Source organism: Zonotrichia albicollis, chromosome 8 (assembly GCF_047830755.1).
Source record: "Zonotrichia albicollis isolate bZonAlb1 chromosome 8, bZonAlb1.hap1, whole genome shotgun sequence".
NCBI lineage: Eukaryota > Metazoa > Chordata > Aves > Passeriformes > Passerellidae > Zonotrichia > Zonotrichia albicollis.
Genome location: NC_133826.1, coordinates 22,395,178 through 22,407,976, shown reverse-complemented (window position 1 = coordinate 22,407,976; position 12,799 = coordinate 22,395,178). Strand labels below are relative to the sequence as shown.

General features: G+C 37.9%; 1 protein-coding gene across 5 annotated transcripts in view; it reads right to left on the bottom strand.

The window, feature by feature from the left end:
• Positions 1-12,799, bottom strand: part of DENND1B (DENN domain containing 1B) — a 207,112-nt gene that overhangs the window by 67,893 nt on the left and 126,420 nt on the right. For 4 of the 5 annotated variants that reach the window (XM_074546242.1, XM_026793472.2, XM_005487113.4 and 1 more), the window contains one exon: positions 909-1,009. The exons of the other annotated variant lie outside the window; for it this stretch is intronic. In XM_074546242.1, coding sequence (XP_074402343.1) covers positions 909-1,009 — 101 coding nt within the window. The remainder of the gene's footprint in view (positions 1-908; positions 1,010-12,799) is intronic. 5 annotated transcript variants of the gene reach the window in all.

Here is a 12,799-nt window from a genome sequence, read left to right as displayed (position 1 = left end):
TATGAAGAAAACACAGACTTAGCTCTGCTTAGGTAACACCTGGCTGTGTCTCAGGTATTGTATATAATAATAATAATAATAATAATTCCTAATCTCTAGAACAGCTTGAAATGGTTCATTTTTCCATAACAGACCCAGAGGGTCTAGGTAAAGTGAAAATCTCCAGGGATGGATATTCCTGCTTAAAGGGAAAATGGAAACTCTCATTTGTTATCTCTGCCACTATTCTGAATAAAAGCAAGAAATTGTGAAACACAGGCATGTGGAAACATCATCCCCTAGAAGGATCAGAAGTGAATCAAAAAGTGATTCTTGTTCAACTTAAAAATATGCCAAAACCACAAAATCAGTCATGTGAACAGAAACTCATCAGGAAAAGCAGAATTCTTGTAATAAAAATTTTGGAGTCCCAAAAGGAGTTTTTAAGCTCTTTTGGGAAGGGGCTGGCTAGAATCCTAAGCCTGGCTGAGTTAAAATACAAATAGTAAATCACTGATGAATACTAACATCTGATTCTGGAAAAAATGATCAGGGTTTTTTTGAATGCTTCTAGAAGTATAATGTATTTCAACCTAAACTAAAAGCCAAATAAAAGAAAACTGTAACAGGCTTGCATTTAAATTATTGAATGAATTCTCTTACCAACAAAACAGAACCAGTTCTTACAAACAGGATTCTAAATGCTGTACTAATAGGAATCAGCACTGTAATTCAAGATACCAATTCAAACATCAAAGCATGATGGAATATCCCTAGTCAAGTCATCATTTAAGCATTGGCCTAAGTGCTTTCATAAACTGGAACCTGTTTGCTTAGTCATAATAAAAAGTCAGTGTTTTCATCAGCTACTCAGAATTCTAAGACAGGACAGAATCTCAGAAATGGGGATAACAGGTTAGCTGTCTTACCAGCAGTAGTCCAGAAGATGTGGAGGAAGCACTGGGATGTAAATATGTTGCCAATACATTGGATATAACAATGAAGCTGACGCATGAACACAAGCAGTTAACTAAAAATAAAAATATACACACAGAATTGGCAACAAAAAACCATTAATAAAAAGAAACTACAAAATCTTAAATTAACTTTAGACATGCAAAAATCTTAACCTCCCCAAACCACCTCTTATATAATTTTGTAAATTACACTGAATTGCAAAAACACATTGACAAAAAACTCTGATGTATGTATACAAGCACAACATGTGCAAGACGGCAGGCTAACAAGTCAGCCCTCCCTGCTCAGCTATTCCCTTAGAAAAAGGGAAATAATCATGAATTGCTTGATGCAGTCATGGTCAAACATGAGCACTGCCATGAACACACAGGACTGAAGTGCACCCCTGTTCCACTTGGCTCCACTGAGTGGGAAAGACTCAGGAGAGTTTTCTAGTCCCCATTTCTGCTATTTTAACTGGAATTGATCTGAAGCTGCATGAAACCACAGAACTGCACAAAATTCAGAAGCAGGATTAACTGCTGTTTGGGTCACTACCTTGATTTCCAAACTATCTTATAAAAAAAAATCTGAAGTGAATATTCCTGTAACAAAAATGCATCTTAATTACAATTTTCCAAAATTCCCTTCCCAAAGCAGAGACTTCCAATCCTGGCACAAGGATCATGGAAAATTAACTCCTTGACCAAGAAAGGAGGTGCTACAAACTGCTTACCACTCCAAATGGACATCTCTGGTTTTCTAAAACAAACAAAAAAAAACACCACAACCACCACTTTACCCCCAAAACAAAGAAACAAAGAAGTATGGAATTCATTAGAAATGGGGCCAAGTTCATTCCACAAGTGAACAAAATAATCTTGCAATATGTAAAGAATTCCAATTTGACCTATCTTTGCTATAAGGGAGTCTCTCAAATTTTATTATTTTAATATGCAGGCACAGACTTACAACAGAATGAGAAAAAATACAGACTGTTCACAACATGGCAGCCTATATCCATCCCATGTAGCACTACAAACCTCATAGAAAAAGGAGAAAAAACACTTTAAGAGCATGCCCCATATAGAAGTTACCAAGCTAATGGAAGAGGCTGTCCTAATGTTTTATATCACAACAAAATTACTACCAGAGTTTAACTTGATAATAACACTGTTTATTAGACGTGAACTTTCACAGTAACAAAACAAAGAGCAAAATATAAAATGTAAATCCTGCCCATACAGCAAGTGCTAAAACATTATGGATTTTACAGTGAAAAAAACCAACCCTTTTTGTGGAACAGATCAGCAGTTAAAGTGTTCACATCCTGGTTGTCTTGGACATTTAGATTTGTAAATAAAAAATTACATTACAATTTTGTACACATATTTTTACACCAAAAATTTAAAAAAGCAGTTATAAGACCATTGCAGCAGAAATCACAGACAATTACAGTTTGTGCAGCCTAGTTTGCTCAGCCCTCAGATTAATATAACACGATTAAATATGGAAAAGAAGAGGGTCTGAAAGCTCCTGAGGGATATCATTAGGGCAAATTGCCAAAGAATGAAACATGAGCCAGTCAGGAGAGTCTGGAAGCTGCAGGGGTACCAAGGGACTTGAATGTTCGACAGTTGGAGCTTCAGTAATGTGTGAACTGCAGGTTAAGGTATCAGGAGACTCTGCTCACTGACACACAGAATGTCACTATTGACCAGCGAGCTGCCCCAGCCTGACAGCTACACAGCAGAAAGCCAAGGATATCATAATTCCCTATTTAAACTCTTCCTTGCACATTAACATCTCCTTTCTTAGCTTTACACTACACTTCTGCAATTACTCTCATTTTGGACTTATAATAATGGGTATTTTAATAATTATTGGGTTGTTACTATGAATTGATTTGGGGAAGAAATAAATGAGTACCTTCTCCCTCTTCTACACAATGGGATTTATGAGGTTTATTTCCATATTTTCTCTTTGTGTAGCTGAACTAACACTACTGTTAGCACAGTCCAGCTCAGCATCGTGTTTTTTGCTCTTTCATTCAGAATAGATACGGTATTACTATTATGTCCACATACTTTTGTACATAGTATATAAATTTCAAACCACAACAACCTATAGAAAAAAATCAGCATTTCTTGTATTTTAATCAGAGGCTGCAATAAAGCTGAGCATACAGTTATACAGGCTATCCCCTGATGTATACAGTTGCCTCCTCCTTCTCTTAATAGGCATTCTTAAATTATGAATTAAGATGACTATACTATTTGCATGAAGAAATTTTCCTATCTTATGCATGTCTGTTATATTTTAATTCTCACTTATACAGAGGAACTATGCAATTCCTTAAAAACATCTGAAGTTTTATTAACTTGTTTTATAATCTGTATTTTAGTGTGGCACTCCCACTAGCATCTATTTACCATTTATAATTTTTTTATCTACTATTTTTTTTATTTCTAGCAGGAAAGGCAAAGATTTGATAACTTACACATCAAGCTTTTGTTATACTGTTCATCAGTTCTCTATTTAATAACATCTTACGGTAAGATCTTATTTAAACATTTCCCTCTATGCTGTTGCAGTATGTTTCCAAACATTTTAGTATGCCATGAATATGTTTTATAGTTTCCTGTTTACAGCCCGTAACACAAGCAGCTATGGGACTGTGCTGCTCTTCAAACTGTGCCACATTTTATTATTCTGCCAACTCTGCCTTTAAGCAAATACTGATAAGATAATTATGGATTTCATATTAAAATTTGCATACTTGGTGTAAAAAAATCTCTTTTTTGCCTTTTTTTTTGCTGTTTAAATGGTGACTGCATTTCTCAAATGCATTAGTTATTTAAACAACCTTCCTCTTTAACTGACACATCCACTCCACAGAACAGAATGGGAACTGCTGTGAGCCCTGAACAATGCTGCACTTAAGGAACGAGGCAGTTCAGGAGCTCTGAAAAGCCAGGTACCAGGGAGAACTCGACCATTTACATCAGACTTCACAGAGGTGACACCGGGTTTGGGGGTGTCCAACAGTGCCCATGCACAGGAGCTGAGCCTGGCAGGCACCTGCCAAAGGCTACAGGGCACATCCTCAAACAGAGCTCTCAGCACAAGCTCCCAGGCAAAGAAATGAGATCTGTTGCTTGACCAAGTGGAGATATCTTCTGCAGAAAACAATTCCTTACACTATTAAGGCACAAAGGCATCTCTCTGGAGTCTGTCAATTGACTGCTATCTATTCCAAAAGGAGTTATCAAGAACTACGTTGAAAAGATATGTCATAGATCATAAAAATCAAAGGAGGTACACGGTCTCCGAAGTCATCTTGAAGTTGTCTTCAGTAGACATTCTCCCAAACCATCTTGAACTTGTCCTCAAGACTGTGTCCAACCCTACCTATTCTTCCATTGACAACTGGATATAAACACCAACTGTGAATTGTGATTCCTTTTACAGGTAGGTTTTACCCTAAAGGCAAAAGCCTCTGTCCAATGAAGATTGCCGTATGTTTATGTATGCACACAGATATATCATTGCACAACTCTGCAGTTTGATGAAAAACCTTAAATTATAACAGACAAGTGCTGAAGAACCTCATTTCTGCAAATCTCATAATTTATTTCCAGGTTTGAGGCAACAAATGATGTCAAGACATCCTCCTGTAGTTCATTTCACTACAAAAGATCTACTAGGGCTGTGTTTCTATCCAGTAAAAAATGGGGCACATAGTTTTTAAAAGTAAAGTTTTTGTCAGCTGAAACTCATTTGTCAATACTCAACAGAACTTCTAATACTTTTACTTCCATCAATCTTGATATTTAGACTGCTTTTGTCCATTTCAAATAACGTCTTTTAGTTAAATAACTTTTCCTTTCAGAAATAAATCTAATTATCTTTTTAAAATCGGCTTAAATAATGTGGTTTTATATTACATGAACAACATGAATCAAATTATTTGAATTACTTAAAAGCAAAGTTTTAATGTTCAACCCTTTAACAAATAAACACATCTAATTTGAATTCTCTAACATTTACACTGGGCATAAAAAGCTTGATGTCTTTTTCCATCAGTAATAGACTTATTAATAGTACTGAGTCCAACTGAAAGCTTGGACTCAACTCAACTGAAAGCTGATAAGATGCTGCAGCCAGAATCAACATGTGAGCTTTCATATACCGCAAGGAAAGTAATTGGTGTTTCTCCAGAGTAAACTCTCAAGTGATTCTGGTAAAATAACTTTTACCTTTGCCCCTACAAAAAAAAAAATTCTGAAACTACATGTCCAATGAGAATACAGTCTTTCCAAACACTGGGAGACCACATCAAGAATTTGTTAGCAAATTATTGGGTGACAGAAAATTGATTACTACCAAATCTCAACAAGACTGAAACAATGCCCAAATTCTAGAGAATTATGAGCTCCTTTCTACCGTATGGCAATAAGCAGACAGTTGGGAAGGCTGTTGTTCAAAATCTATGCAGTAACGAACATGAACAGCCAGGAGAAGTTTTAGTTCAGGACTTGATCAAAGCAGGTTTACCTGCTCCTGGGAACACAAAGAGTGCAGCTCATCCCCTCCTTTCCCTCGTGTGGATGCAGTAATTCTGATGTGTGTATCTGCTACGCCAATGCTCACTTCTACCAATCAATCTTTCTGCTCTGTATTTCAAAGAGACTGGTCCCTTTTTCTGTTCATGTCTCTTCCTCATTTCAGGTCTTGCTAAAATACTGCACCATGTCTGGAGCCACACTACTTCAGCTGAAACATTTTCTGCAGACTCACAGATAATGCTTATTTGATACCTATCATTCACATTATTTCAATTAGTAACATAAAAATACCTGTATCCTGCACAACAGGTATCTGGCAGTTTCTTTCTATTGGTATTAATTACTTTGTTCAAAGTCTTTTCTATAATCAAAGGTAAAATGAGAGAAAGAGCATAGGTGGCAAGATTTGCACACATTGCAAAGCACAAACAAGGAAGACAGAAACTGATTAGCAGAATCTTGTCAGAAAGCCAAAAACAGCAACAGAAGTTAAACAAATGCTAAAGTAAAATTAACCTGTGATTCTATAGGACCTTTGAAAATCTACTGAAAGCAACTAAAGAACTACTGTGATAAAAGCATTTCCTGAAAAATCATCAAACACTGTCAATCTCTGTCAACACCATGTCCAGAAATGGGTACTGGTGTGCTCTCTCCCTCCTCCCTCACAGTCCCAATGGGCCAAAGAACTGCTTCCCTCCTACTGCCTTGACCACACATATGTTGAAAGATACCCAAGATTCTGTTTAGTTTCGTTATCTCATCTACTCATTAATACCTATAGCAACAAACCCCAGGGATGGGTCACTGTTTTATCACAATTACAGCAGTCACCATCAGCCTGGACCAACCCTTGTGGCTCCTTCCCCAACATCCCAGTTCACAAGAAATACTGAGAAACACTGTCTGCTTCCTGAAAGGGGAACAGTTGCATAGGTGAAAGGAAGCCTCTCCTCTACATTATTGTAACTCCTAAATTAAACCAACTTTATCTTAGAGGGGCCAACACATCTAAATCCTGTTTGATTGAGAATGAGATCAGGCCCCAAGCCCATAACAGATGCTTTACATTTGTGGAGACCTACCTTTCCATCCACTTCTTGAACAGGGGGCAGGGCAGGGGAAGACTGCTGGGAAGTGAAAGTGGGAAGGGAGATCTTGCTTTGCCAGTTTACAAGAGAGCATAAATCTATTCCCAGCTCTAAAGATTAAACAGTCAGACTAAATGATAAACCTAGCTGATTGCGCCAGCACTGGTGAGAAATCAGTGAGGGAAAAAATTTAGCAACAAAAGAGAACAGAATATATTGTCCAAGCCATGATATGCAAAGCCACTTCCATGCAATTCTTTAACTTAGCTCCTGGCTAATAATTTTCCATCTGCCATCCCCATAATCTTTAGGAAGAAAAAGAGGGAGGACCTTAAATGAGCCATAATGCATTTGCCTCCTGTTGGCAAGATGAAAATCCAGCTCTTCTCTTTTACAGGAGGGAGAGAGAAAGGGAAATATATTTCCAGTTCACAGATGAATATTTTAACTTTTTCCCTTCTAAAAATTAAAGATGTAAAAGAAAACACTTATATAAAAAACTTATTTTCTCCCTGAATTGCTGTTGGTTTTTTTTTTAGGATTATTCACTTCCTTTTATCATTCTTTCTGGGGGATGGAAAGGCAAGAGATGAGTGTTATTCATGATTCTGACAGCACTTCATATACAATCAATTTCATTCTTTTCTTGCAGTTCTTGATTCACAAAGCAGCATTATGGCATCATTCTTGTGCATTAGCTTGGAAGAGAAAAGAGAAGGCTGCAGACACGGCTTGTTCCTTGCCCATGGCTGCAGGAGTGACACACTGCCCAAGAAGGGAAGCTGAGCAGAAAATAGAACTGAAGTGGTAGTAGACAGGTGAGTGCTCTACAAGGAATATCACTGACATACTGTGCCTACACCAGGGACCCACAGGCACTTACAAAGATAATCAGAGGTATCTCTATAACAAAGTAGGTGTTGGTGCAGAGAAAAAACCATGTAACTTCATTCAGTTACTCACTGTTTTCATACCACAAAGGTTTTTCATATTTTTTGTAGGTTGAAAATGAAACTCTTCGATGTTAATCACCAGGTTTTATCCCTAACACACTAGAGACTGGGTTAATAGCATGTCTCTTTTGATACTCATTTACCTACCTATGCTTCTTTATATCATCTGCTCAAAAATTGCAGTTTCCTCACATTTTTTCATTTCATCTCTGTATTTTCTTGATTTGTTTATTCTCATTTTGACATTCATTTATTGCTTAACTTCTTTATCTGTTCCTCACTCACAAAACCACAGAACACCACAAATATATACATCTTTGTGTCCCTTTTCTGACCTTGATGCCTCCTTTCCTTCCTCCTTTATTTTATGAACCATCTCCATAGAGGAAGAGCTACCCTCCCAGAAAATTAGGGGGTTCTGCAAATGTTTCTCACCTCTGAAAGGAGAGCATCCAGGAAAATCACTTTTATTAACATTTCTTCTTCCAAAGGAAATCCATAGCATGTTGTTTTGCCATCCACTAATTAAGCAGCAGGAACAAACTTCCTTGTGAATGGCTTATTTAAGACAATTTACTGTAGCAGGAGTAGAGATAACCACCAATTATGCTATAGAGGTCATCTTATCATTGGTGAAATGAGGAAAAAAAGACTGATAAAGCAGCAGCAAGTATGAAAAGGGGAAATCTTGCCATACCAGCACACCAGACCAACGGCTGGTACTACAGTCACTCTTCAGCAACTCCTCCTCATTGCTTTTGCTTCACATGGCCACCAAATGACTCCAGTGGTGCTTTCTGTAGGGGGTGAGACAGTTCTGCTCAACAGAATAAGGACTATTTCCCCTTCAGCGCCTCTTCAGCCCAACCACAAAGGACTCAGTTCCTAAAGGCTTCTCCAAGTCCCACAGCAGTGCCCACACTGGCTCTACACAGCATTTAGTTCCCTCAGTTTCTACTGAATTGCCAAAAGTCATACAACAAAAAAGAAACAACTTTGCCCCAGATTGACTCAGTCTTAGAGCTTTCTTTTCCCTGCAAGTGTAAGGAAGGGAAAAATTAAATTCTGGAGCTAATTTGTAGATCTGTCTACACGCCTTCTCTTTTTACAGCATGGATTTTTGAGGCTTGGGATCTCAAATTTTTTTTTTACAACACCAGTAATGGAGTTCCTCCTGTTTTACATAGAGGGCAGGTAATAATTTCCAACTATTTACTAGCTTTTCCCCTCCTGCTCTCATTAAAAAAAAATTTTAATGACATATCTCGATTTCTTTTCACAAATTCTTTAAGCAATTATTTCTCCTTGGTTAATGAGGAAACTATTCTGAACTTCAAGACTGAGACAGCTTTCCAGATCTGGCTGTATATTCTAACCCCACTTCATTCCTAATGACATCCACATCCCACAGCCTCATTGCTGGAAATGTGCTCCCTACAGGTGTCCCAATGGGAACTTAACTGCACCTACAACAGTTTACATCCCTGTCCAGTTATCTTAGACTGCCTACATATGAACTATAAAAAAAAATTAAATGCCACTTGTCATTTATTTCCAGACCAAATGGCCTATCTGAGGCAATATTCCAAAATTAATTCTAATTATGCTTCTGGGAGCACAGTGAGTATCAGCAGAATATCCATTCTGCCCTGCAGGTTAATGATAAATTCCCATCCATTTCTTGACTTTTAAGAACTAAATTTAGCCCTTGAACACTTCCAGGTCACATGAATTTGAGATATGAATTAAATTTTAAATCTGTAATACTTTTTCCTGAGCAACTACGGACAGTGTGACAAGAGCTGAACAAGACTAATGAGAAAAGAGAATAAAGCCAAGAGTCCAATTCACTGAAGGCATCTGGGGGCGACTGTAGAAAGCTCTCTTCCCATGGAAGCAAGAGTAAAAGTGATTCCACAAATGTATGCATGTGAATTTGTATGTATGTGTGTAAATTCAGTGCTCCTTCACCACCAAAACAAATAAATCTGTATCTTTTGTTGATATTTACGTCTGTTTTTTGTAGGGCTACCAAAGAAACCCAGAGGCAGCGCCAAGCAGAACTTTTAAGCACCGTGCTCTGAGACACGCCAGGCTTGTATTTCCCAAAATAAATACTGGTCAAAGCAGAGATAACATTTAGACATTTGCTTTAAAGTGTAGCATCCCTTCCACCTGCCAGTGCTGGCTGCAGAAGATCCAATCTAGTTAGCATATTCCTGACAGGCTGCTGAGAAAGCTCCTGTCAGACAGTGGCCAGCCGGGTGCTGAGACGGAGCGCACAGCCCCAGCTGACTAGTTAGGGAGAGACGGCAGAGGTACAATTACAGAGGCATATGACAAGCTTTCATGCTTGAGTGACTTGAGAACCGATGACATGGCTTTAAACAGCAATCCTTCCTACCTCCGGTCACAAAACAGCAATAAGTCAACTGATGCACTGTTGTAAAATCATGATTTATTCCTTTGCTTTGAATACATGAGAGTGTGGTATGATGTTCTGGTAGACTACCACAGCAGGTGCACTTGGGGCCAAAACATCTAGGGCCTGCCTCCAGCATGCATAAAATCAATGCTGTAGCTCAGCCTTCCTGGAAAAGCCAATCCCAGCACTTTAATAATTTATAAAAAGACCAAATTAAAAAATTATTTGTACTGAAACACATACAGCTCCATGCAACTAATAAGAATACATGCAGATGCAGTGACGTGTGAGCAAACAGTGCTGTGAAAGAACATACAGCCTGACATTTATTTAGGAAAGGTCTTCCTTTTGCTGCTAAAGTGAAATAACTAACAGCCACCTCTGTGAGTAGATCAATGCCTTTGTTTCATTCATCCTTTATCTTAATCCAAAGCCACATAATTTGTTTCCCTTTCATAGTTTACTGTTCAAAAGCCAGAAATGGTAATTTTTGCTACAAACAGATCTTACAGAGCATAATCCTCAGGCAAGCTGAATCCATCTCATTCTAACACTAAGCCTGAAGCAAGCTGTGAGGTTGGTGATAATCACATTATTAAAGTGGTTGGAAAGTCGAGCTAATAAAAGAATCAACAGTTAGGGCAAATAATGACCCAGAACCTACAACAGAATGGAGTGGTGGGAAGTTTCCACTTGTATCTTGGTAGTAATTGGAAGGACTAGCAGACAAATATCTATACCAAAGGAATTTTGAAAGGAGATAAACCCACAAAAAATCAATTTAAGGGGAGATGCAAAGAAAACACAACTGCAATATTCTGAAGATGTACATAAAACAAAATCTGCTTGGATGAAATAAAATATAAGCTGAAACATTCTAAAAGATGGGTTTTTTTTCTGTTTTTAGGGTTTCTTTTAATAAAAAAAACTCTACTCAGCAACCTAAAATAGGCAACCCTATTTTCTTCTGGTTTTTTTCCTCTACAGTAAACCCTTTTAAATACAGCATCATGTTTTGCCCCCTTTTTTTCTTACTAGGACTGATCATTTACTTGAATAAAATGGCAGCATGAAAGTAACAGGGCAGAAATGGTAGACAAAGAATTCCTGAACATAAGTAAGTGCACTTTTCCATTCCTGGCCCTACAAGAAAGGTGAGGAGAAAGTGAGCAAGGCCTTGAATTATGCCTTTTGTTATCAGTCACTGCCCTGAGATAGTGAACCGAAACAGAGCTGATAACTTGAAGGTGACATCACAACCCAGTCTCCATGAACTGACATAAACACTTGATATTCTGTTAACCCCAAAGATAAGACACAACCCCCTTAACAGAAAGTTGTGTTTGACTGCACTTTTTTTGAAAGAATAATCTTGTCTGGTATCAAGCTGTAATTTAGGAATATCAAAATAGGAACTTTGTACCAGGCTGCTGTGTTTTGCATGCAACAGCAAAACAGCACAAAACTTGCGCAAAGGATGATGCCCAAATACACTCTATTTGCTTACTGTACTACATCAAGCAATCCCGATGTTAAAGAAGAAATATCTTTTGCCAAAAACACATTTAATCATTCTTGGCAATTCAATTAAATTCTTGCAGGCAATACTGGAAAGTGTTTCATTAACTTTTTAAGCTATAGTGCTCTGCAAAGAAGCAAGCCATGCATCACCCCTATTCTGTTTATGAAAGAGATGAGCAGGCAGCACTGCTGTGAACTGAAGCTCTTAAGAAGTCAGATATATTTTTCTATTTCTTTTTTTATCAGAACCCACTAGTGCAAGTGAAAATTAACCAATCCTGTATCAAAAGTGGGTCCAACATGATGTGGCAGTAATTTTCTTCAGCTATGAGTTAAGTAATGCCAATAGACTGAAAAAGCAATCAGACAAAAAGTAAAGCTGATGTGCTCTCATTTTGGATTTGACTTGCAAGCTACTCTTTACATTCACAGCTTGGGGACACTCTCCAGGACATCCAAACACCCCTACAAGTGTCTGGAAAGTGACATAAATTATTTTCAAGTGAAGACACCAGCAAGATGGCTTTTAATTCATTAAAAGGTTAGGAATAAACAGGCAAAGGTAAACAAAGGTAAACAAAATTCTCACCACCAGAATATTCTATCTGTTGTTGTGTAATGACTTCCTAACAGAAATCTGATCATTTAAATAAGGTGGTCTAGATCAGCACAGTCTAATTCTGGTACTTCCTCTTGTCTTGTCACATCACAGCACTAGAGACCAGCTGAGATGTTCAGCCTAACAAAAACAAGTCCTAAGCAGATCCAAATGTAGGCTGAGAGAACAATTCTAAATCATGTCAGGCAGACGGACACGTGCTCACCTGCAGAATGAATCTTCCACGAGCTCAGAGCTGCCATCAGGATTCCTATCTCCTCTCTACTGGAGCAGTAAAACAGGGCTGACTGGGGCATCATTGGAGCTGAGCTTTTTTAATGGTTATTCCTTTTCTTTTCCCCTTTTTTTTTCCCTTTAAATACAGCAAGCTCTGTTTCAGACTAGCAAAGTGAAAAAAAATTCTGATTCCCAGTTTTGCTACATCATGTGAGCTTCTGTTAAGACAGCTTCTTTAAAAGAGCTTTCCCTTCAAAATCTATTTGCCCATTCAGGTCTTATTACTACGTGGTAATGCACAATTCTTTCCCTATCCATTTCAGGAAGGGGAGGGGAGAGGAGGAAAAAAGCCCCTGTAATAAAATATGGAAATTTCCTAAGAAAAAGTAACATCTTTGACAGTTAAAAAGTCTATCATAGACTAGTAATGTGAAGATTGTCTAAATTAATTTAGTATTTATTGTGCTGGT